The sequence below is a fragment of the Microcaecilia unicolor genome, chromosome 8 (assembly GCF_901765095.1).
Source record: "Microcaecilia unicolor chromosome 8, aMicUni1.1, whole genome shotgun sequence".
Classification (NCBI taxonomy): Eukaryota; Metazoa; Chordata; class Amphibia; order Gymnophiona; family Siphonopidae; genus Microcaecilia; species Microcaecilia unicolor.
Window position 1 is genome coordinate 158,837,607 of NC_044038.1, and position 23,389 is coordinate 158,860,995.

The 23,389-nt window shown below is 43.7% G+C and overlaps 1 protein-coding gene across 1 annotated transcript in view; it reads left to right on the forward strand.

The window, feature by feature from the left end:
• Positions 1-23,389, forward strand: part of GALNT10 (polypeptide N-acetylgalactosaminyltransferase 10) — a 293,160-nt gene that overhangs the window by 172,339 nt on the left and 97,432 nt on the right. The window contains exon 5 of the mRNA XM_030211003.1: positions 21,225-21,410. Within this exon, the coding sequence (XP_030066863.1) occupies positions 21,225-21,410 (186 nt within the window). The remainder of the gene's footprint in view (positions 1-21,224; positions 21,411-23,389) is intronic.

Here is a 23,389-nt window from a genome sequence, read left to right on the forward strand (position 1 = left end):
CCTCATAGGAAATAATTTTATAAAAGAGCGCTTATTTTATGCCTGTTTTATTAAGGCGCAAATAAAAATCCCTCCAGACAAATCAAGAGAGAGATTTTTTTTAAAGGACCATCAGAGGCGGAAGTCCAAGTATATCTTTCTTAGACTAAATGTCTCAAACAGTATAATCATCCAAAATGGCTCCGAGACCTATAGTAGTAATATTGTGGTAATACTATTAGAGAGCCTAGAAGCAATTTTGGGTGGTCTGATCATCAAGGCAGAAGCAAGTGGGCATCACTCCTCCCCACTAAACCCCCAGGGATACCCAGGGAGTGGATCAGGTGAGTCTGCCTGGGGAGAATCCATCTTGCCACCTTCGACCCTCAGAAGTGGAGGTTTGGGCATCAGGGGGAGGGTACTATGTATTAAGTTCTTGTTCACACTTGGGGGATTTTGCTGCAGGGGGACTGCCAATGCTTGGATGGTGATTTAAGGAAGCTGCTCACATTCTTTGTTGGAGGGGATTTGTAGTTTTCCCCACATCCAGTTTTCTAAAATCACTGCTCCCTCTGTACATGAAGGGGGACCCATCTACATTTGGCAGAGCTTCTTGTAAATCAGTGTGGGAATTCCCAATGCCTTGAATTCCCCTTTCCACCTATCTAAAATCTGTCTGCACGTATTTACTTATGTTAGGAGGACATCCTCCTGTCTTTATCCTTACTATCATCTTAATTTCTTGACCTGAACAGTCTAATTTTATAAAACAAAAAAAATCTCTATTTTTGAAATTTTTAGAAATGCTAGAGCTAGAGGATTGCTGCTATTCTTTGATACTTGACAATCCAACAGATAGCCTCTTCCAGATCACTAGATCCAAGTGCATCATTTTCTGCTTTGGTCATAGCAAAAATGAAATTCATATTCACGGGATGTGCAAAATCAGATAGGTAGTTATAAAAATGTAGTACCGAATGTTCTCTGGACTCTAAGTTAAAAGAATTATTTATGCTTGAGTGTTAGGAAAAAGCAATGTTCATCCTTTTACATCACAAATATGTATTTAGTTTGTGATTTAGAAACAAAAGTTGTATAGCCTTGGTTGATTTTGTCATTTTTACATTTGTTTGGTGTTGGGAAAGGTGACTATGTAAATATTATCTGGTTTCTTTGAAGAGACAACCATTGAGCCATTTTCTGTCAATTGGCTTTATATCAGTGGTCTTGTAAGGGCATTAGTAGGAGAAATTGCTTCTCTTCAGAGTATGATCATGAATTAATAATTTCACCACTGTAAAATCTATTAGCAATTTGGCTTTAATATCCAAACCTCACTAAGGAACCATAAATTAGCTAGCATATTTAAAGTCCCTCCACTCCTTCTCTTTTCTACCACCCCATTCACAGTAATATTAACATACATTTCTCTTATCACTGAAGCCTTTTATTTATTAATAGAGATTAAGCTTTGTTATAGAAGCCATGGGATCCATTAGTTACAGTGACGTTTGTGACAACCGTGATTGAGTTCTATGGCATGCAGAGAGAAGTCTGATGAAGTTGTACAGACTTAGAATAAATCTTGGTGGAGTATTAAAAATATATCTTGCACATAAAAGAGAGGAACAAACAAGATATGTTATTCTTCATTTACTAAAAAAGAGCGAAAAGTGCCCACCACTGATGGATCATTGACTACTATTACCTACCAGGAGCTTTTAGGATCACCATTGCACTTTTACTGACTGAACAAACTTTGTTAGACCTACCATCATTCTTGAATGTGTTTGTCATGCAGATATTTCCAGATCGCATGCAGACAAAACTGTTATATCCTATAGACCTGTGATTGATCCGTGGATATAATATTTTTACCCATGTCTTAAACCCACCACTAATTTTATGAGACATGTACAAAAAAAGAGGAAATGCCTCTGAGATAGTCAAAACCAGAGGAATGGTGACAACCTAGAGGCACTGATCCCACAGCAGCTCAAAAAAAAAAAATGACTTGATTTCAGTCCCGATGTCAAACCATGGCTTGGCTATGTTGGAAATAAGATGACCCAACACGACCTTTATTTATTTGTTTCATAGTTTCTATACTGCACTATCAAATATTCTAGGTGTGTTACAACCAAAACAAGAATAATAAAACAAAACAAGTACTTAGCATATGCTCTTTCAGCAAAACAAACAGCATTCACAAGCAATAGTATTTAGTATTTACAAGCTGTAAAGTTTGTAACTGCAATCCCATGCATTCACCACAATATGAGGGTTCAAAACTTTTTAGTCCATTGACAGTTGACAAGTAGAACAACTCTTATCCTATTTTGCTCTTTATTATATTCTGTTTTTTTCAACTGACTTGGCCGACCTCCCACTTCAATTTCTCCACCACTGCGAACCTCCCTCAGCCACCAATCTACAGTAGTTCTCTTGCAACTTTTCAAGTGCTGTCTATATTCATAGCCACTTTGGTTTCCTGGCTTGGCTCTCCGTTCTCAAGATACTCGATGTCTTCAGGTTCACCTGAAAGCTCCTAGTCTTGCCTCTGCTCTCCCTTCTCTGGCTGAGCAGTATCTGTTTAAACCTTGTAGAGAGTGTCACTCCTCCCCCAGCCTTGCTGGCATGACATACTGTTTTGCATGCCAAGGGAAATGGGCCTCATCTTTACCCCTCCCTCTACCTGTTAGATGATGTAAGTCTGCTCTAAGCAAAGGGGTAGGAGATAACACCCTTTCTTCTGGGGTCCATGACACTTTTTCCTTCAACTCAGGAGTTTGGGGCTGCCCTGGCCTGCTGCTAGGAGATTCCCAGCTTAGAACCTGCTCTTTAGAGGGTGTTGTTGAGTCTTCCTCATTACAATATTATATTGCATTTTAGAAAGAATGTTCAAATGGGAATCAGTCGTCGAAATTGGAATGTCTGCAGTCCCCCTATATAATTTTAGAACAGTATCTACTGACATAGAACCTGTTCTAAAATCTGTGGTGAAATGGATATCTATTGCATCTATGTGCACCTATGTGTAGTAGGACTATCCGTTTTGGACACACACACCCATCCAAAATATGAACAGGGAAACAGTAGACACAGAGACATCCATTTCACAGTACATGAATGTTATTCAGTAGCAACATAAACATTTATATTGCTGATACCCAACGCCCCATCTCTATTTTTCTCCCAACCCTTCCAGTGCCTTCTGATTTCCTTCCCCCCCCCCCCCCGTTTGCACAGGTGCTCACACACACGCCTTAAGCCCTACCCTCATCCATCCCAGACCCACCAGGACCTGCCCATGCAGTAAATGTCCCATTACAGTGTCTCTGGGTGATGGTCAGGATCCAAAATGGCACCTCTACCTTCAAGCATTGCTAGAAGGCACAGGCACTATCTTGGATCCTGGTGCACTTCCAGGCAGCAGTGGAGAGGGACTGCTGCAGCCAAGGAACAATGTAACGAGACATCTACTGCGCAAGTAGTCCCACTGGATGGATGTGGATAGGGCTCAAGAGTGCTACAGTTCTGTGTTCTGGGGCAGTGTGGTGTGTAGGGGGGATCAGTAGGCTTGGGAAGGTCAGGAGGAATATTGGAACTGTTTTGGGAGGGCAAGAGTGGGACATGGGTTTGAAGGGCACCGCCACAGAATATGGGGTTGTGGGTGCTTTTCATGCCCTGTTCAATACAGGTAGGCAGATGACCGGGCACACTCCTTGCATGTAACACACAGGCTTTGCACTTACCTTGTATTACGTTTTGCAGTGAACACAAAGTAAGTGTAAACAGTTACTGACCCTTCCACCAAGGGTCTCCTGGACGTTCCAGGTAGTAGATCAAACTCCCGATGTTCACCTTTATAGACAGGGACATTCTTTCCCACTCCGCAATGAGGAATGAGCATCCATATTTTTAGCCCATCCAAGTCCCATTGAGAATATGCCGAGATCATGCCAGATGCATGTTCTTCAGTTTTAGACATTCCTATCCTGGCTTTGCAAAATCAGGATTTGGATGTCCATAAAACATGGATGTCTAAGTGCCAGTTTATGAATGTCTAAAACATGAACAGTGTTTCTACAATTTGCACCATATATAAATATAATATAATAGGGTCTGTGTGTGTGTGTGTGTGTAGATATAGATATGTAGATATTTTAATTTATTTAAAATATTTATTAACCGTGCAGTCCACAGTTCCAGTTGGTGTACAAAATAACATCCAGAAAATAATTTTTAAAAAAACAAGCCACTGTATCAGACTTTTCAATAAACAATAAAACATAATTAACCATCAGACACAATATCACATCTTTCAAAGAGTAATATCACTTTCTCAAAATATAGTCACCCAAAGCCATGACATGCCTAAGGGCCTCTTTTACAAAGCCGCATTACCGATTCCCGGTGCAGCAAATGAGAGGAAGCCCATTCAATTCTCATTTGCTGTGCGGGAATCGGAAGTACAGCATATATATATTTGTGTATATGTATTGTGTGTTTGTATGTGTATATCCCACTGCTTACTGGAGTTTATCCAACTTACCTAACACTTTCATTAAAGAAAATTGCCTTGGCAATAAAGTCACCCAGCATGACTAGCTACTGTAATATAATATTTTTTTAAAAGCTCTATAAAAATTTCCAATGCATTTTATGCCCTGTAATGTAACTTTTTTTTAAATAAATGTTTGAAATCATTTCATCATGATTAAAGTAAAGCTATAACATACAGGAGAATGTGTTTATACCAAGATCACTGCACGCCCCGGGTGGATTCCTGAAAGCTACATTCACTAGCTCAAGTGTTACTGCGTACATAAAATATTTCTTTTATTCCAAAAATGCAATTTGTTTGATATTGTAATATTAATACAAGTTCTTTAAAAACACCCATGCCTCCTACCTAAAGCAAAATTAAAATCTGCCAAGTGTAAGAAGGATAAGTCTTACTATGGTAAAATTACTCTGTTTTAATGGTTTGGGGTAGGGTTGTTGTTTTTTTTTTTGTTTTTTTAGGTAGGCTCATTTCAGGAAAAAAAAAAGCTGTTTCTTCTTAAAGCAGCAATGACTTCTACGTGTAGCAAGAATAAAATTTGCAAATATTGCATTATTTATTTATTTACAATGATTGTGGGGTGCAGAACTTCAGAAGTAAAACACAATAAAATCAACCCCATAAACAGTATACTACTGTACTTCAAATGTTCAAAAACAGTGGATAAAACAGTGAACAAAACAAACAAACTAGTCAAAAGCCTGAGAAAAAAAGAAGAGCTTTAGAATCTTCCTAATCTGTAAATAATCATCCTCTATCTACAGTTGAAAATGCAGAGTTCCGATCAGACTTGGGGGGGGGGGGGGGGCATGTCAAGATGGCGTCGGGACTGGGTGTAGTGTAAGACGCTCTTGACCGGCTTTTTGAAGGAATATAGAAAACGGAGGGTTCTACAAATTAAAATGCCACATTCAAAACGTAAGGGGACGCTGAGGTTAGTGCCCCTGCCTACCTCAACTTCCTCCCTGATACAAGCAAGTCTTGAGCGCTTCTTCCCCGGGACTTCCCAGGAACAGCGGGGAACAGGATCCATTGCAGCAGTATCTGGGGAAGCGGAACAGCTGCTGGAGATTGAAACATCCCTGTCTCCCCCACTAACATCGATAATACCTCCGTGTCCAGCGACGCTGACGAATCCGGAGGCAACCCAAACGACCGCCGGAAGTGCGACCGGAGGGAGTCCCAGCGGGGAACCAATTCTACCACGAGAGCCGCTGAGACCCAGAGATCCGAAGATCTCACAATCTCTGGAGGGAAGCACGGAGACGAAACTAGACAAGATTTGGCTTAAACTTGTAGAAATGGATTCAACCTTACAGATCTCCTCTGGAGAGGTAAAAACTTTAAACCTTGATTGAAGAACTAAAAGACTCTAGAATTGGTTAAACAGGATTTTACTGCAAAAGTTACAACGTTACAGAGTGAAGTAATACAAATGCAAGAGTTCAAGTCAGCAGTGGTTAAAGATAATTCTGATCTTCGAAGGAAGATAGAACCAATTATTATTATTTATTATTAGCATTTGTATAGCGCTATCAGACGCACGCAGTGCTGAACACCTGATACAAAGAGACAGACCCTGCTCAAAAGAGCTTACAATCTAAATAGAAAATTATAATAGAAGATTGAATATGCGTGTACTTAACTTTCCTAAACTCCCTGTGTTAAATTCTCTTGATTTGTTTAAAATATTTCTTCTAGAAAATTTAAAGATTCCATAAGAAGCAATTCTACCAATTAATAAAATTTACTATATTCCAAATAAACCCAAAGGAGTAGAAGGAGAAAGAAAAAACATAGGAAAAGAAGATATTGATGTAAATAATATCTCAGCAATATTGGAACAATCCTTAGAAAATGCAGGGCCGTGCTGATGCAGTAAGCGAGGTAAGCGCTGCAGGGGGGCGCTTGCCCCGCTCCTGCTGTCCCACTTGCCTTCGAGGGGCACCACTGCCCCTGCCGTCCGTCTGCTCACTTGCAAAATCTTTCACCTGAACTTGTGATTCTCCTATCTCCGCTGCCCTCCCCTTTTCATGCAAAGGAGCAGTATTAATTGAGGCAGGCACGCAAGTTACGTGAGAATACAACCAGATTGCTATTTATGCTTCGGTTTGGGGCTAGCTCCTCAGTCAGGGTGAGTTTCAGAGCTTGAAACAGCATTCAAATTAAAGAGAACCTGAAATTTTAAAAGTGCTAAAAATAAGTTTTAAAAGTATTTGCCTTAAATCTAATTGCAGAATTCAGGTGCTGGGAGTCTGTACTTGGTTGTCATATGCTCAGATTTGTTTAAATCATATGCAAATTAGTCCGATGTTTTTCACTAAACATTCCCATGAGTGTCTGTATGTTAATCTGCATTCAAATAGAGCTCTCTGATTGGATGATCAGCTTCTGTTAAGAAATCTGCCCGGGAAGTGAACAGAGTGAGAGCTGTCCTTTGCCAAGAGAGACATCCAGCTGTGACTTCCTGTGTTTGTTGACTGAAGTTATAAAAGAGTGCCTGATTGTGGTAAATGAGAAAATATAAGTGAAAAGAAATTGGTGGCAATTGAAGTTTCTCTAGTGAGAAAAGGATCTGAATATTTCAGGATTACTTGAAGTTTATGAAGAATAGAAAAGGGTGAATTTCAGTTTAAGAGTGTTTAAATCCTATAAGCTATATAAAGGCTAGGTAGATTTAAGTGACTGTAAGCAAGGAAACCTTAATATTTGATCTGAAATAAATATTTGATCTGAGATAGTTGATCAGAGATAAATGTTTGATCTGAATTATATCCTTTGGTGCAAAGGAGATTAGAATGTAATAGAGTATTTCTTTCTGTTTACCAGTACAGTCAAATAATTCCATTCAAATAATTTTTTGTTATATATATGAGGGAGTAGTATCTGGATTTTTTGTAAATCAAATTGATTCCATTCACAGGAATTCATATTCACCTTCATGCATTCATCCAATGATATCTTTTAAGGATGAAGTTTTATTTTATGTTCACTCTGTCTCTTGTGAGCTGAGCACAGTTAGTTTCCTCGGCTGGCACGACTACATATTAGAGGTATTTTGATACTGTGTGAAGTTTTACCACAGGCGGGTGACATAAAACATTCTCCTTGGATAGGATGTGATATGTGAAAATACATTTTGCTTTAATGAAATTGCTAAACTTTAGAGTCAGAGACTTATCAATGAGGGATACATACAGTGCTATTTTTTCCTGAGGTCCAGCTTACTTGCCTGCTCCCTTCTGTTCCTGCTCTTCTGGGGGGGGGGGCGCCAACCGATAGTCTGCAGGGGGGCACCAGAGACCCTAGGCACGGCCCTGAGAAAATGTGACTGAAAGAGCTACTTTGATAGTCTCTTTTATTTTTGAGCAGGACTTGAACTCTATTATGAAACTTTTCTTTAAAACCACAAATTCCCAATTTGGAGGAGAAAAAATTTGGTTGTATCCTGACGTCACCGAAGCGACACAACAAAGGAGGAAAGAATTTCTGACTTTGAGATCTAAAATTATAGATTTAGGAGGCTCCTTTTTGCTAGCTTATCCCTGTAAACGTATAATATGGTTGGCCCAGATAAAATATGTTTTCTATGTACCAGAGCAGCTAAAATCTTTTCTAGATTCAAAATTATCAAAGTAGTGTGCAGAAGAAAGGGATCCTCAGGAGCTTAGCCTAGAATGGGTGGCAGAGCTGGTGGTTGGGAGGCGGGGCTAGTGTGGGCAGACATATACGGTCTGTGCTGGGGCTGGTGGTTGGGAGGCGGGACTAGTGCTGGGCAGACTTATACGGTCTGTGCCGGGGCTGGTGGTTGGGCGGCGGGGATAGTGCTGGGCAGACTTATACGGTCTGTGCCAGAGCCGGTGGTGGGTGGCAGGGATAGTGCTGGGCAGACTTATACGGTCTGTGCCAGAGCTGGTGGTTGGGAGGCGGGGTTGGTGGTTGGGAGGCGGGGATAGTGCTGGGCAGACTTATACGGTCTGTGCCAGAGCTGGTGGTTGGGAGGCAGGGTTGGTGGTTGGGAAGCGGGGATAGGGCTGGCCAGACTTATACGGTCTGTGCACTGAAGAGGACAGTACAAATAAAAAAAAGTAGCACATATGAATTTATCTTCTTGGGCAGACTGGATGGACCGTGCAGGTCTTTTTCTGCCGTCATCTACTATGTTATGTTTACAGATAAGGAAGTAAGACGCCTTATCATTGTGATCCTAATCTATCTATATATATAAAAGGCACCAACGTTCTAATGAAGCCTCCAGCCGGAAGTGTGAAGCGCCAGAGATATCCGGTTTCCCCATGAGTGAAGGAAAACAGCACAGCACGAAATCCCTCTCTCTGTAACATTGAAGGACTCAGAGGGGGGAGGGGAGAGAGACGCCCTCACTCTCTGGGTAACACAAACACAGCACAGCAGGAAACGTAACACTGAAGGACTGGACTGGGAGGGGACAGACAAGCACAGGGGAAGGGAGAGAGGGCAGAGGGCAGGGACATCACACTCCCACATGCACACTCTGAAGAAAACCTTGCTAGCTCCCCCCTCCTCCCCCCCCCCTTTTCATTTGCATCAGAAATGGGGCTTTTTTTTACTAGTTCCTTAATAATCTTCTCTGATTCCTGCCCCCCCCCCCCTTCTTTCTTACTTTTATTGTGGTCTAAGGAAGCTGTAAAAATATTTCTTTGAGAGATGATGATTTGTATATTTATATTTTGCTTATGGCTGCATTTCACTTGACAGATGTTCTCTGTTTGACTATAAAAAATTCAATAAATAAACATTAAAAAAAAAATGCAGAGTTCCTAGCCACTACCAGGGAGGAATCCTTCAGTGAAGGACCTACCAGTTAAGACCCTTATGAATGCAGAGAGTAACTTGATTTGTTAAAAATCTTCTAGCAGATCTGCTTTATTTCTTATATACTTACACCTTATATGTTTTATTGTCTAGGAGCTGAGAAAAAGATCTATATACTTTTGTGTTTCTTCCTCCTTTCCCTCTTTTACCCATCCTGTGTATTCAACACCAGTCTGATGTTTCAGACCTAACATTTACACTGGTGGCCACACCATGATGAGATCGATAAAAACCAAGGGCTGCTAGCTGTTCTCTTTATTATCAAAAATATTTATGTCTTTTTTTTGTTGTTGTTACATTTGTACCCCGCGCTTTCCCACTCATGGCAGGCTCAATGCGGCTTACATATTGTATACAGGTACTTATTTGTACCTGGGGCAATAGAGGGTTAAGTGACTTGCCCAGAGTCACAAGGAGATGCCTGTGCCTGAAGTGGGAATCGAACTCAGTTCCTCGGTTCCCCAGGACCAAAGTCCACCACCCTAACCACTAGGCCACTCCTACCAACTCAACTGAGTTTTAGAAAGAAATTGTACATAAAGGGTTGAAAATGTCTGTCCATCTATCTGGAAGCAAAATAGCTCTCTGAAAAATTAATGGAATGGAACTAAATTTGGCATGGGGTAATGGTGGAAAAGATACATTAAGTCCAAACGTGGGCAAAATTAGACTTTGGGTTCTGGAGAAAAAGTCCACTAAAATGAGAGAGAGAGAGAGCTCTAGCACCTGCAGAATAGAAATGTTGATAACATTGGAATATAACTTTTAGAGAATTACATCTTTCATTTTTTTCATTTATTACATTTGATATACTGCTATTCACAATAACAATTGTACTAAGGCATCAAACTGCTTTCCCTTTTCTTAACCTTTCCCAAACACACACACACATGTACACGTGTAGAGGAGTTGAATATTAAAAAGATTCAAAATATTAAAAAGTTGAAAAAAATCACGAATATTGTGAACCGATGAAGAACTATGTGCAGGTCCCATTGCCATTAACAAAGACTGGTAATGTGCACAACTGAAGTCACCAAGAAGTTGATAAGTACTAAATGATTGATGAATGAATAGTGGTGGTAAAGAAACGAGGTGGTGGGAATAAATTATAGTATGCTGATATAGCCGAATCCCACAGTAAATAGAGAAGCAACATTGCCAGTGTGAGAAGTATTTGTGTGGTAAGGTAAACATTTGCCATGTGGCCATTTCCTGAGGGGAGCCCTTACCACCACCTATTTAGGTAAGGACTATGGTAAGGACTCCCATGCTAACCCAACGGTAACCGATTATCGCCGGGTAACCCCTGGGGAAAAAAATTTAGTTTTTTTTTTTTAACTCAGTTTTATTAAGACTCCACAGGCAGTACATATAAACAAATAGAAATGCAATAATAACAAAGGAATGAATAGCAATGTCGAGGGAAACTACAACAAGGCAAGAAAGAAAGGAGTTAACAGTGACAATAGCAAAAAGATTCCCCAGAAAGCTTCCCATATATGACATATATGATCCTCCACACACCGCCAAGGACACTAATGTCCTCCCAAGGACTATTACTAACCACACCCTCTCCAAAAGACATTACACGATGTGATACCCGTAAGCGAGCCTTCTCTGGAGTAGCCCACACACTCCGGAATGCACTGCCTAAAAGGCTGCGTTTAACACAAGACTATCTCTACTTCAGAAAGCAGGTGAAAGCTTGGCTCTTCAACCAGGCATTTAATGGAAGAAGTAACTAACTTGTTAATCTCACTCACACACACAAGGAGTGACTCAGGCTGCACATACCCAGCAGGACATGTTTATCCACTCCTACCCTTGCTGAGATAATATTTAACCATCTCTCTGACCTCATGTGCAACTTTCTTTAAATTAGTCACCTTACTCTCTAACTCTTCTTACTCTCTTACCTATCTATATGTTACATCTTTGCTTTACCCTTCACTATCAGTTAAAATGTTCTATTACGTATTGTAAGTAGTATATGAAAATCAAAAATCACAGTATCACACTAACTGTGTTAATTAGTAAGAAACAGGAGGCTGTAGTCACCCACAGATCAATCCAAGTCTTCTACCATATAAAGTGGAGAAAAAAGGGGATTCAGTAACACGACCCAGCCAGCCCAAGATCATCGGGCTATAAGGCATGGGCCCGGCGCAGCATCATCTAGCCCCCTAAAAAACTCCACCCTGTCAAATATCCAATAATATCAGAAACTAAACTTGAAAGATCTTGAGAGTAGACAATGGATATATCTCTGTATCAAACAATTGAGATCCCAGTGTATATCAATCTCAACAAGTATGTAAAAGTTTCTGCTTTACAATAATCTATTGTTGAAACGCCACAGATAACTTATCTTGACTCCCAATGTAATAGTGTCAATTCTACGGTCTGTAGCTGGATCATAACCCAACAGGGAAGTCCCCGTTTCGCTGTTGCTGCTTCTGGGGTTTATGCGCTTGTAAAGACTCCAGAACTTGTGCTCATCTGCTAACACACCTCGATATCAACACACTCCCTTATCTCTTGTGCTGCACTCCGAAGACAATATTGGATATTTGACATGGTGGAGTTTTTGGGGGGGCTAGATGATGCTGTGCCGGGCCATGCCTTATAGCCTGACGATCTTGGGCTGGCTGGGTGGTGTTACTGAATCCTCTTTTTTCTCCACTTTATATGGTAGAAGACTTGGATTGATCTGTGGGTGACTACAGACGCCTGTTTCTTACTAATTAACACAGTGTGATACTGTGATTTTTGATTTTCGTATCAATTATTTGCAAGCTTGAGTGCTTTAGTAATTATAAGTAGTATACCATCCCGTACTTTGAGGCATATTTTCAAAGCACTTAGCCTTCCAAAGTTCCATAGAAACCTATGGAACTTTGGAAGGCTAAGTGCTTTAAAAATATGCCTCCTAGTATTCTCCGAGGACAAGCAGGCTGCTTGTTCTCACGATTGGGTGACGTCCACGGCAGCCCCAGGAACGGAAAATCTTCCTAGCAACAAAAGTTTGCTAGAGCCTTTGAGCACGGCCATGTTCCCGCCTGTTGCGCGAGAGTCCCGCTTCAGTTCTTTTTTCTCCGCCGTAGAGAGTGGCTGCTTGCGGTCCCTCTCTGTGCCCCTGAGAGAGCCTTCGCCTATTTTTCGAACATTTTTTTGTTTGTCTTCTTTTCCCTCATTTTCTTTACTTTTAAATTGTTTCCCTTTAAAAAAAAACAAGCAAACAAGACCCTTATTTTTATTTATTTATTTATTATTATTATTATTATTTTTTTTTTTTTTAAGTTTTCGGTCCTGTTAAGTTTCCTTTTGCTTTCTGACGCGCCACGCACGCGTTTCTCATTTTTGTGCCTTTATTTTTGGCACCATCGAGAATTTTGATTTCGCCGCCACTATTTTTCCGTCCATGTCATCGAGGACGCCCAGCAGCTTCAAGAAGTGTAATCAGTGCAACCGGGCGATCTCAGGTACTGACCCTCATGTGTGGTGTCTTAAGTGCCTTGGGCCCGACCATCGCCCAGATGCATATAAGTTGTGTCTTAGCTTGAAAAAGCGGACACAGGCGTCAAGGAAAGCTCTAAGGGATCGTCTTTTCGGAGTTTCGCCCGGTTCTTCGGCGTCAACATCAGTACCGCAGTCGGCGGCGGCGATATCGGCACCGGAGATGGCATCGACCTCGGGAGCACAGGTAATGGCTGTCCGGAGACCACACGCTTGGAGCAGTGAGCCATCGAGTGGGTCTCCACCTGCCTCAAAGACTCCTGCTGCGCAGGCCCCGCGGGACCGATCACTCCCGGACCCGACCCTGAGGAGGCGTGTGGATTCCACGTCGTCCTCGTGAGTACTGAGGAGTATCGATGACGTGCATCGAGCGAAGGCGAAGAAGCATCGTCATCGGTCTCCTAAGCATGGTACCGGGAGCTCCGGGGCGTCGAAGGATTCGGCACCCGTGAAGCGCCGATGCCGGGAGGAACACTCACCCTCCATTCAGGAAGTTGTCAGTGTATCGGTCTTTGGACAGCCCCGGTACCCGCCTCCTCAACTCCATGGATTCTGACACCGACTCCTGCACCGACCCCACAGCCTTGCTCGACAGCGACTCTGGATGGAGCACATCCGAGCCATTCTCCCAGGTTTACTGGAAGGGTTGCTGTGTCAGCCTGTTCTGGTGCTGGGGGTTCTTGCGCCTTCGGCACCGTTGATGGAAGCGGCAGCTGGCTCTGACCCTGTGGTGAGGTCTCCGACATCGGTACCGCTTGTGGCATAGGTGTCGGCTGCCACCCAGGTCGACTCCCGTGACATCGATGGAGGGAGCTTCATCGCTGCTGGCACGGGAGTCAACTTCTCGGCATCGCCATCAGGGACATTGGTACCTCGGCGTTGAGACGGGCCCGATTTCAGACTGCAGTTCAGGAACTCTTGTCCGATACCAAAGAGGATGCCTCGTGGATGAGGGAGAAAATGCCAGATATTTCTCTTCTGAGGAGTCTTGTTGTCTTTCTTTCTCTTCATTTGTCCGGGAAATGTCTGTGGCTATTCCCTTCCCTATGGTCACTGAGGAGGAGCCCAGGACTGAGATGCTCGAGATCCTTGACTATCCTTTGCCACCTACGGAATCATCCACTGTTCCTCTGCATAATGTCCTTAAGGAGACGTTGCTGAAGAACTGGAAGAAACCACTAACTAACCCCACCATCCCCCAAAAAGCTGAGTCCCAATATCGGATTCATGGAGAACCTGAGTTGATGAGGTTGCAGTTACCTCACGACTCTATGGTTGTAGATTCCGCTCTCAAGAGGGCCAAGAGTACTAGAGATTTCGCCTCGGTGCCCCCGGGGTGGGAATCTAGAACTCTTGACTCGTTTAGGAGAAAGGCCTATCAGTCCTCTATGCTCGTGTCCAAGATTCAGTCATACCAGCTCTACACGAGCATCCACATGCGGAACAATGTAAAGCAACTGGCGGACTTGATGGACAAGCTCCCTGTGGAGCACGCCAGGCCTTTTCAGGAGGTGATCAGGCAGCTGAAGGCGTGTCATAAATTCCTGTCCAGGGGTGCTTACGACTCTTTTGATGTTGCATCCAGGGCCGCTGCTCAGGGTATAGTGATGCGCAGACTGTCATGGCTGCATGCCTCTGACCTGGATAATCGAGTCCAGCAGTGGATTGCGGATGTCCCTTGCCGGGGGGGGGGGGGGGGGGTAATATTTTTGGCAAGAAAGTCAAGCAGGTGCTTCGAACAGTTCCACCAGTGGGAAACCGCTATGGACAATCTCTCCCGCCGTGCGCCTTCAGCTTCTACCTCTTCAGTTAGACGTTTTTTCCGGGGAAGAAGGAGTGCTTCATATGCCTATAATAGGCGTAGGTACAATCCTCCTTCCCGACAGCCTTCTCAGGCTCAGCCCCAGCGTGCTCGTTTCTCATTACTACGTGTGCCTATACAGGCCCCTGCAGCTCCCCAGCAAAAGCAAGGGACGGGCTTTTGACTGGCTCCAGCTGAGCATAGCCGGTCGGAGGGAGGTTAAAACTTTTTCACCAAAGGTGGCCTCTTGTAACCTCCGAACGGTGGGTTCTTCACATAGTCCAGTTAGGATACTCCCTCAATTTGATCTCCAAACCTCCAAATTGCCCACCGGAGCTCAGTCCTTCAGCTTCCAGCACAAGCAGGTACTTGCAGAGGAATCTCTCCGCCCTTCTCAGCGCCAATGCGGTCGAGCCCGTTCCACCAGGGCAGGAAGGGCTGGGATTCTATTCCAGGTACTTCCTTGTGCAAAAGAAAACAGGGGGATGTGTCCCATGCTAGACCTAAGGCCCTGAACAAATACCTAGTCCAAGAAAAGTTTAGGATGATTTCCCTGGGCACCCTTCTTCCCATGATTCGGAAAACGATTAGCTATGCTCTCTGGACTTAAAGGATGTTTATACACACATCCCAATACTTCCAGCTCACAGGAGGTATCTTCGATTCCGTCTGGGAGCGCAGCACTTCCAGTATTGTGTGCTGCCCTTGGTCTCGCGTCTGCGCCCAGGGTATTTACCAAATGCCTGGCAGTAGTTGCAGCGGCGCTACGCAGACTGGGAGTGCATATGTTCCCTTATCTTGACGATTGGCTGGTGAAGAACACCTCGGAGGCAGCAGCTCTACAGTCCATGCAGATGACTATTCAACTGCTGGAGCTACTCAGGTTTGTTATAAATTACCCCAAGTCCCATCTTCTTCCTGTTCAAAGTCTGGAATTTACTGGAGCTCTGCTGGATTCACAGACAGCTCGCGCCTATCTTCCCGAGACGAGAGCAGACAATCTTCTGTCTCTAGTTTCCATGGCCAGAGCGTCTCAGCGGGTCACAGCTCAGCAGATGTTGAGGACTTCTGGGCCATATGCCTCCACAGTTCATGTGACACCCATGGCCCATCTTCACATGAGATCTGCTCAATTGACCCTAGCTTCCCAGTGGTATCAAGCTGCTGGGAATCTAGAGGATGCGATCCAGCTGTCCACCGAATTTCACAATTCCCTTCAGTGGTGGACAATTCGATCCAATTTGACCTTGGGACGTCCCTTTCAAATTCCTCAGCCTCAAAAAGTGTTGACAACGGATGCATCCCTTCTGGGGTGGGGAGCTCATGTAGATGGGCTTCACGCTCAAGGAGCTTGGTCCCTCCAGGAATCAGGTTTTCAGATCAATCTCCTGGAGTTGCGAGTGGTCTGGAACGCTCTGAAGGCTTTCAGAGATCTGCTGTCCAACCAAATTATTCAAATTCAGACAGACAAACAGGTTGCAATGTACTATATCAACAAGCAGGGGGGCACCGGATCTCGCCTCCTGTGTCGGGAAGCCGTCAGATGTGGCTTTGGGCTCGCCGTCACAGCATGTTTCTCTCCAAGCCACGTATTTGGGCAGGTGTAAACAACAATCAGGCCGACAGGTTGAGCAGGATCATGCAACCTCATGAGTGGTCGGCCTCAACTCGCGCATAGTGCGCAAGATCTTCCAAACGTGGGGCACCCACTTGGTGGATCTGTTCGCCACTCAGTTCAATCACAAAGTCCCTCAGTTCTGTTCCAGGCTTCAGACCCACGACAGACTAGTGTCAGATGCCTTTCTCCTCCATTGGGGAAGGGCCTTCTGTATGCATATCCTCTTATACCTCTGGTGGGGAAGACTTTACTGAAACTCAGGCAAGACTGCAGAACCATGATTCTGATTGCTCCTTTTTGGCCGCGTCAGATTTGGCTCCCTCTTCTTCTGGAGTTGTCCTCCGAAGAACCGTAGAGATTGGAGTGTTTTCCAACCCTCATCACTCAGAACGAGGGGGCGCTTCTGCATCCCAACCTTCAGTTTCTGGCTCTCACGGCCTGGATGTTGAGAGCGTAGACTTCGCCTCTATGGGTCTCTCTGAGGGGTGTCTCCGAGTCTTGCTTGCTTCCAGAAAAGATTCCATGAAGAGGTGTTACTCTTTTAAATGGAGGAGGTTTGCCATGTGGTGTGACAGCAAGGCCCTAGATCCTCGCTCTTGTCCTACACAGACCCTGCTTGAATACCTTCTACACCTGTGAGAGTCTGGTCTCAAGACCAACTCCATAAGAGTTCACCTTATTGCGATCAGTGCTTTTCATTATCGTGTAGAGGGTAAGCCTATCTCTGGATAGCCTTTAGTTGTTCGCTTCATGAGAGGTTTGCTTTTGTCAAAGCCCCCTGTCAAACTTCCACCAGTGTCATGGTATCTCAACGTTGTCCTCACTCAGCTGATGAAAGCTCCTTTTGAGCCTCTGAATTCCTGCCATCTGAAGTATTTGACCTGGAAGGTCATTTTCTTGGTGGTGGTTACTTCAGCTCGTAGGGTCAGTGAGCTTCAAGCCTTAGTAGTGCATGCTCCTTATCTCAAGTTTCATCACAACAGAGTAGTCCTCCGCACTCTCCCTAAGTTCCTGCCGAAGGTGGTGTCAGAGTTCTATCTGAACCAGTCAATTGTCTTGCCAACATTTTTTTCCCGTCCTCATACCCACCCTGCTGAACGTCATTTGCATACATTGGACTGCAAGAGAGCATGGGCTTTTATGTGGAGCGGACAAGCCCCTTCAGACAGTCCGCCCAAATGTTTGTTTCTTTCGATCCCAACAGAAGGGGAATCACTGTTGGGAACGCACCATTTCTAATTGGCTAGCAGTTGCATTTCCTTCACTTATGCCTAAGCTGGGCTGACTCTTGAGGGTCATGTCACGGCTCATTGTGTTAGAGCCATGTCGGCGTTGGTGGCCCACTTGAAGTCAGCCACTGTTGAAGAGATTTGCAAGGCTGCGATGTGGTCATCAATCCACACATTCACATCTCACTACTGCCTCCTGCAGGATAGCCGACGGAACAGTCAGTTTGGGCAGTCAGTGCTGCAGAATCTGTTTGGGGTTTAGAATCCAACTCCACCCCCTAGGCCCATTTTATTCTGTTCCAGGCTGCACTCTCAGTTAGATGTTCTGCTTCGTAGGTCAATCCTTGTTATGTCCTCGCCGTTGTGAGGCCTAATTGACCTTCTTTGTTGTTTTCAGTGAGCCTGGGTGCTAGGGATTCCCAATCGTGTGAGGACAAGCAGGCAGCTTGTTCTGAGAAAGCAAAGATATATACCTGTAGCAGGTATTCTCTGAGGACAGCAAGCTGATTGTTCTCACAAACCTGCTTGCCTCCCCTTTGGAGTTGTCCTTTTTATTTGTTATTGCTTTATATTTAACTGAAGCGGGACTCTCGCATGACGGGCGAGAAGATGGCCGCTCGCTCGAAGGCTCTAGCAAACCTTTGTTGCTAGGAAGATTTTCTGTTCCTTGGGCTGCAGTGGATGTCACCCAATCATGAGAACAATCAGCCTGCTGTCCTCGGAGAATACCTGCTACAGGTATGTATCTTCGCTTTGTTTTTTGAATATTTTTACTACTGAAATTGCCTGTTGCTCATGTTTGATCTATTCTTACTGTACACCGCCTTGAGTGACTTCCTTCAAAAAGGCAGTAAATAAATCCTAATAGATAAAAAGGCCTGACCGGGCACAGTATCAAAGTCTGTAAAATATCATCGCTCTACAGTAGCGTGGTGGATCATGTAGGCCTTCCATTGAGCAATAGTAGGTACAGATGATGTCAACCAACCTGAGAGAAAAAAAATATTTTTAAGCGCCGGAAGTGGCGTGTGGTGGGGGGACGGGAACTACCACTGGGCTCTGGCGGTAGTGGCAAATTGTAGTGCGACAAGCTTTGTAAAAGTGCCCCTTAATAATTAAGTATGTTATCAAACTTGGTTTCATTTTATTTGTTCCAGACCAATGGAATGTTTAGAGAACCTCTCCATTCAAACTGCTCCTCCCCTTTCCCAGATGAGAGAGATGGGGCAACACAGATACACATGCAGAGGGGTTAAAAAGAATTCCATGAGCAATGCTCCATACGCATTTTAAATGATAGAATCAGAGATAATTGTCACAGTAGTTCTCTGTCTTAATACAGTAAGATTATATTTCATACTTGTTTCATAATTAAAGAATCAGAGCCAGGAAAATCATATTTGGCGACGGTCTCCCTCTTTACCAGAGCATTCTGGATTCTAGTTAACTATTAGACTTTATTTGAATGGTGTTCATGTAAAAATGCACATTTATATTCTAATTATTTTTGAAGTACAGAGGTTTAAGAGCTGTTTTTCATGGTTTTCTAAAAGAATTTACCATTAATGAGCTTATATTCTACTTGGCTCGCATTTTTGTTTGTACCAAAAGGAATAAAGGCCAGTTGTTTCAGTAATTCATCTTCATTTTATTATGCTCCACAATTTAATATTAAAACATTATTAACCCAAGCAGTTGTTTCACTATGTAATATTCATCCACTCCAGTCAACCTAAGTAGCATATGTATGAATCAAATGGAATTCTTTGGAATATATATTTGTGCCTTAATTTTAAAAGCGACAAACCTCTATGGTAGAAAAGTACATAAAAATAAGGAAAAGGCGGCTGCTTTGGTTCTCGATTGTAGTAGCTGAAAGGTTAAGGAAAAAAAGCTTAGCCTTCTTAATTACAAAACAAAAGAGGAAGACTGGCAAAAATGCAAAGATAGCCAATACAGTAAATTAGGGACAAGATATTTTTTAGATATGTAAATGATAGAAGGAAGTGCCAAAATGGCATTGTGAGGCTCAAGGGTGAAGGAGAGGACTATGTAGAAGTTGATAAAGATGAAGCTGAACAATTTTTTTTTTGGCAACATATGATACAAAACACCAAACATTAGACCCACAAACATGAAGTACCATACAAGTTTTGAATATATTTGAAAATAACCCTCCCCCCCCCCCCCCCCCCCCATAGCTAATAGAAAGTGTCGCTGTCTGTGTGTTTAAGATCCTACTGCGTGCCATGGGTGTTAATGTGGCCCAGTTTTTTTTTGCAAATGTGGATACTATCTCGCTTTAGTGAAGATAAATCTGAAATCCCCTTGCATTCCACAGCAGAGAGCTGAATCACAGCTGATCTCCAATGTGAAACCGTAGGTGAATTTGAAGAGAAGCTAGGCTTGCAAAACTGTCTTTTTTTTGCCATCAGTGCCATGGCACTTCAAGAAAACCTGCATTCCAGGTGGCCGCAATCCTCAGAGAATATATCAAAAAGCTAAAGTGGTGCTGGATTCCATACCTGCCACCAAAACTGAGAGACATGGAGGGCCAAAAGAGTCCAATAAGCGAGAATGGAAGGACTTTTCCAAATTCCTGGAAGAAAAGTCCATAGTCTGCTATTGAGACAGACATGGGAAGCAACTGGTTGCCCTGGGATTTGTAGTATAGCCACGATCTGGATTTCTACCAGGTACTTGTGACTTGGATTGACCACTGTTTGAAAAACAGGATACTGGGCTAGATGGACCCTTGGTCTGATCCAGTATGGCTACTCTTATGTTCTTAAGACCAGAACATGTGTCTAAGGTGGGCCTCACCATGTTCAAACTTAGGGCACAGGTCATCAGTTCTTAAAGTTGCTTTGTAGGCCCTTCGAGGGGTGATCTTAAGGTGACCAAACAGGTAGAAATGGTGATGGTCAAAGCCAGTAGGATGTTCAGGTGCATAGGGAGAGAAATGGTCAGCAGGAAAAAAGAGGCGGTAGTGCCCTTATATAAGTCTCTCATGAGGCCTCATTTAGAATACTGTGTGCAATTCTGGAGACAGCACCTTCAAAACGATATAAACAGGACGGAGTCAGTCCAGCTACAAAACAGGTCAGTGGTCTCTTTCATAAAGCGTATGGAGACAGACTTACAGACCTCAATATGTATGCTCCGGGAAAAAAAAGGCTGGGAGAGAGAGGATATATAATAGAGATGTTTAAATCTCTCTGTGGTATTAATGTACAGGAGGTGAGCCTTTTTGAAATGAAGGAAAACTCTCTGGAATGAGAGAGCAGGGGATGAAAAGAGGTCATAGGTTCAGGAGTAATCTAAGGAAGTTTTCACAGAAAGGGTGGTGGATGCGTGGAATAGCCTCCTGGTGGAAGTGGTGGGAAACAAGAACTGTGAATTTAAGAAAGCATGGGACAGGCACAATGGGATCTCTTAGGGAAAGGAGGAGAGAGTGGTTGCTGAGGATGGGCCATTTGGCCCTTATCTGCCGTCATGTTTCTATCTTGGGAAAATTGTGACTATTTCACTGCTGTGCTTCCTAGAATACTAATAGAATTATCCTAAATACAAAGCTATATTTATGAGTGAGATTTTGCCAGACACAAAAATTTGAAATTGCTTTTTTAACAATGTAAATTTTTTTTGTTCCTTCAGAACATCTGAAGAAGCGTTTGGAAGAATATATGATTCACATTCCCAAGGTGAGAATTGTCAGAACCAAGAAGCGTGAGGGACTGATTAGAACTCGAATGCTGGGTGCCTCTGAAGCAACTGGAGATGTCATCACATTCTTAGATTCTCATTGTGAAGTCAATGTGAACTGGCTACCACCTTTGCTAGGTAAGGATACTTGTGGAAATATTTACCTGACAGGGTTATCACTTATCATAGGGGTGGGCAAATTTTTAAGCTCCATTGGAAGCCATGACTGGGTAAAGGGGTGCCAGTGCTGTATTCTGTGGTAGGAGGCATAGGGAATCCTCCTTGACTGCAATAGATTTCTTGGGTGTAAGTGGGGAAGGAAGGAAATATTTCCAAATACCAGTGAAGGTCTAGGGCTGAGCACTATCACCTTAGAATTCAGGCTAAGCATGTCAGTGAAGTGGAAGAACAGGGTTAAAAAAAACCCCGATATCTTTAAAAGCTCCCTTTTAATTGCTAAAAACTCTTGTGCTACCCCAAGAAAAAAAGGAGAGGGAGAAATCCCCAAACAAAAGGAAACCACCTCCCAAAAAATGTGAAACAAAATGAAAAAGGATGAGTGTGCACACTTAGAATATTGTCTTCTCTTTGCGCTACTATTCTTTCTATCTTTTCTCTGCCTCACCTATTCATGGCTAGTAAGAGTCAAAATCTCCCCATTTATTGCTTAGTCTTCAAGAGGAGAGGACTAAACAAGTGGCAATCTCATCATCTGATTGTAATATTATAGGACATTTCTTCCACAGCTGTAGAAATGCCTAGAAGGCTTTACTTGACCTGCATAGGTTTTCACACTTTGTCACTATGTGGGGGGGGGGGGGGGGGGGGGGGTCCCCTCTCAGTTCTCTTTTTGTCCGCAGATCTGATCAGACTGTCTTCAGAAAATCTTCCTGCAGTTTTGGCCTTTTCTGTCATTCTTTTTATTTTATTACAGCAGGAGGGTGCTCTGGCAATGTTTCATTACTTTTTCTCTTCCCAAGTACATAGCCCCTGGTTTCATTACTTACTCAATGACCTATTCAGCAAACCTGGTCAGCATGTCAGTTTTGTCTTCAGTTTTCCTGTAGTATCGGAGAAGAAAAGTCAAAAACCTTGAAGTCAATCCAGGCTTCAAGAACCTGGCAACCTCCCCCCCCCCCCCCCCCCCCCCCCCCCCAAAAAAAAAAAATCAATAATGTCCAATGGACTTTTCCCTCAGGAATCTGTCCAAACCCCCTTTAAATTCCGTAAGGCCAGCTGCTGTCACTACATTCTCCGGCAATGAGTTCACAGTCTAACTACACACTGAATAAAGAAAACCTTTCTCCTAAGAACTGTTTATAGTTTTTGGGCCTCCAACATGATGATCCTAAGTGTGATATGTGCTCAAAGGTATCATCCAAGACCATCAAATTCCAAAACCCTGATCCACCTTCTTGAGCTTCAGAGACATCTGCATCAAAGGTGGCTGGCAGGGTCTGACTGACGTCAGGGGGTGTACTTTAGACTGCTTCCTTCTGCCTTCCCTGCTTGGTGTTACATTTCTTTGTGACTAGAAAGCCGGACAATTCTTAGTCAGAATGTGCTCTGGCTTTGATCTGTGTTTCTGTTCAGGGATTCCTATTCCCTGCCCTCTGTTTGTTAGCTGGTTTCAGCATGTGTGTGTGTGGAGCTGTAATCAGCTCACTGCCTCCAGCTGGGCTCTCCCTCACTGCTTGCAGTTCTCAATGGGAAGCCGGGTCGGGAGCTTTCTCTCTGTTTGTTTGTTTGTTTGTTTGTTTGTTTAGTTAAGGATCTCCTTCCCTCGTGTGCCTGCCTGCTGGCTCAGTAAGTTTAACCCGGCTCTGCCTCTGTCTTCTGGGTGTTCTGTCAGAGATTTCCTTTCTCTTCTGTTGTGTCTTTTCCCTGGCATTTGGCTGGGGCCTAGGTTTTCCTTTTGTTTGCTGTTCCTGTCTCTGGCTTGTGGGGGTGGGGTGTTCCTTCTCCCCTTGGCCCCGGGGGAGGGAGGTCCTTTGGGCTGTTGTCTCTTCATCCACCCGCGGGGGGCAGGGGGCTTCCTGTATTAGTTCCCCTGTCCTGCGCTGGTCCCCTGGGGGGGGGGGGGTGGCCCGCTCTGGTTCCTTTGTTACTCCCTTTTG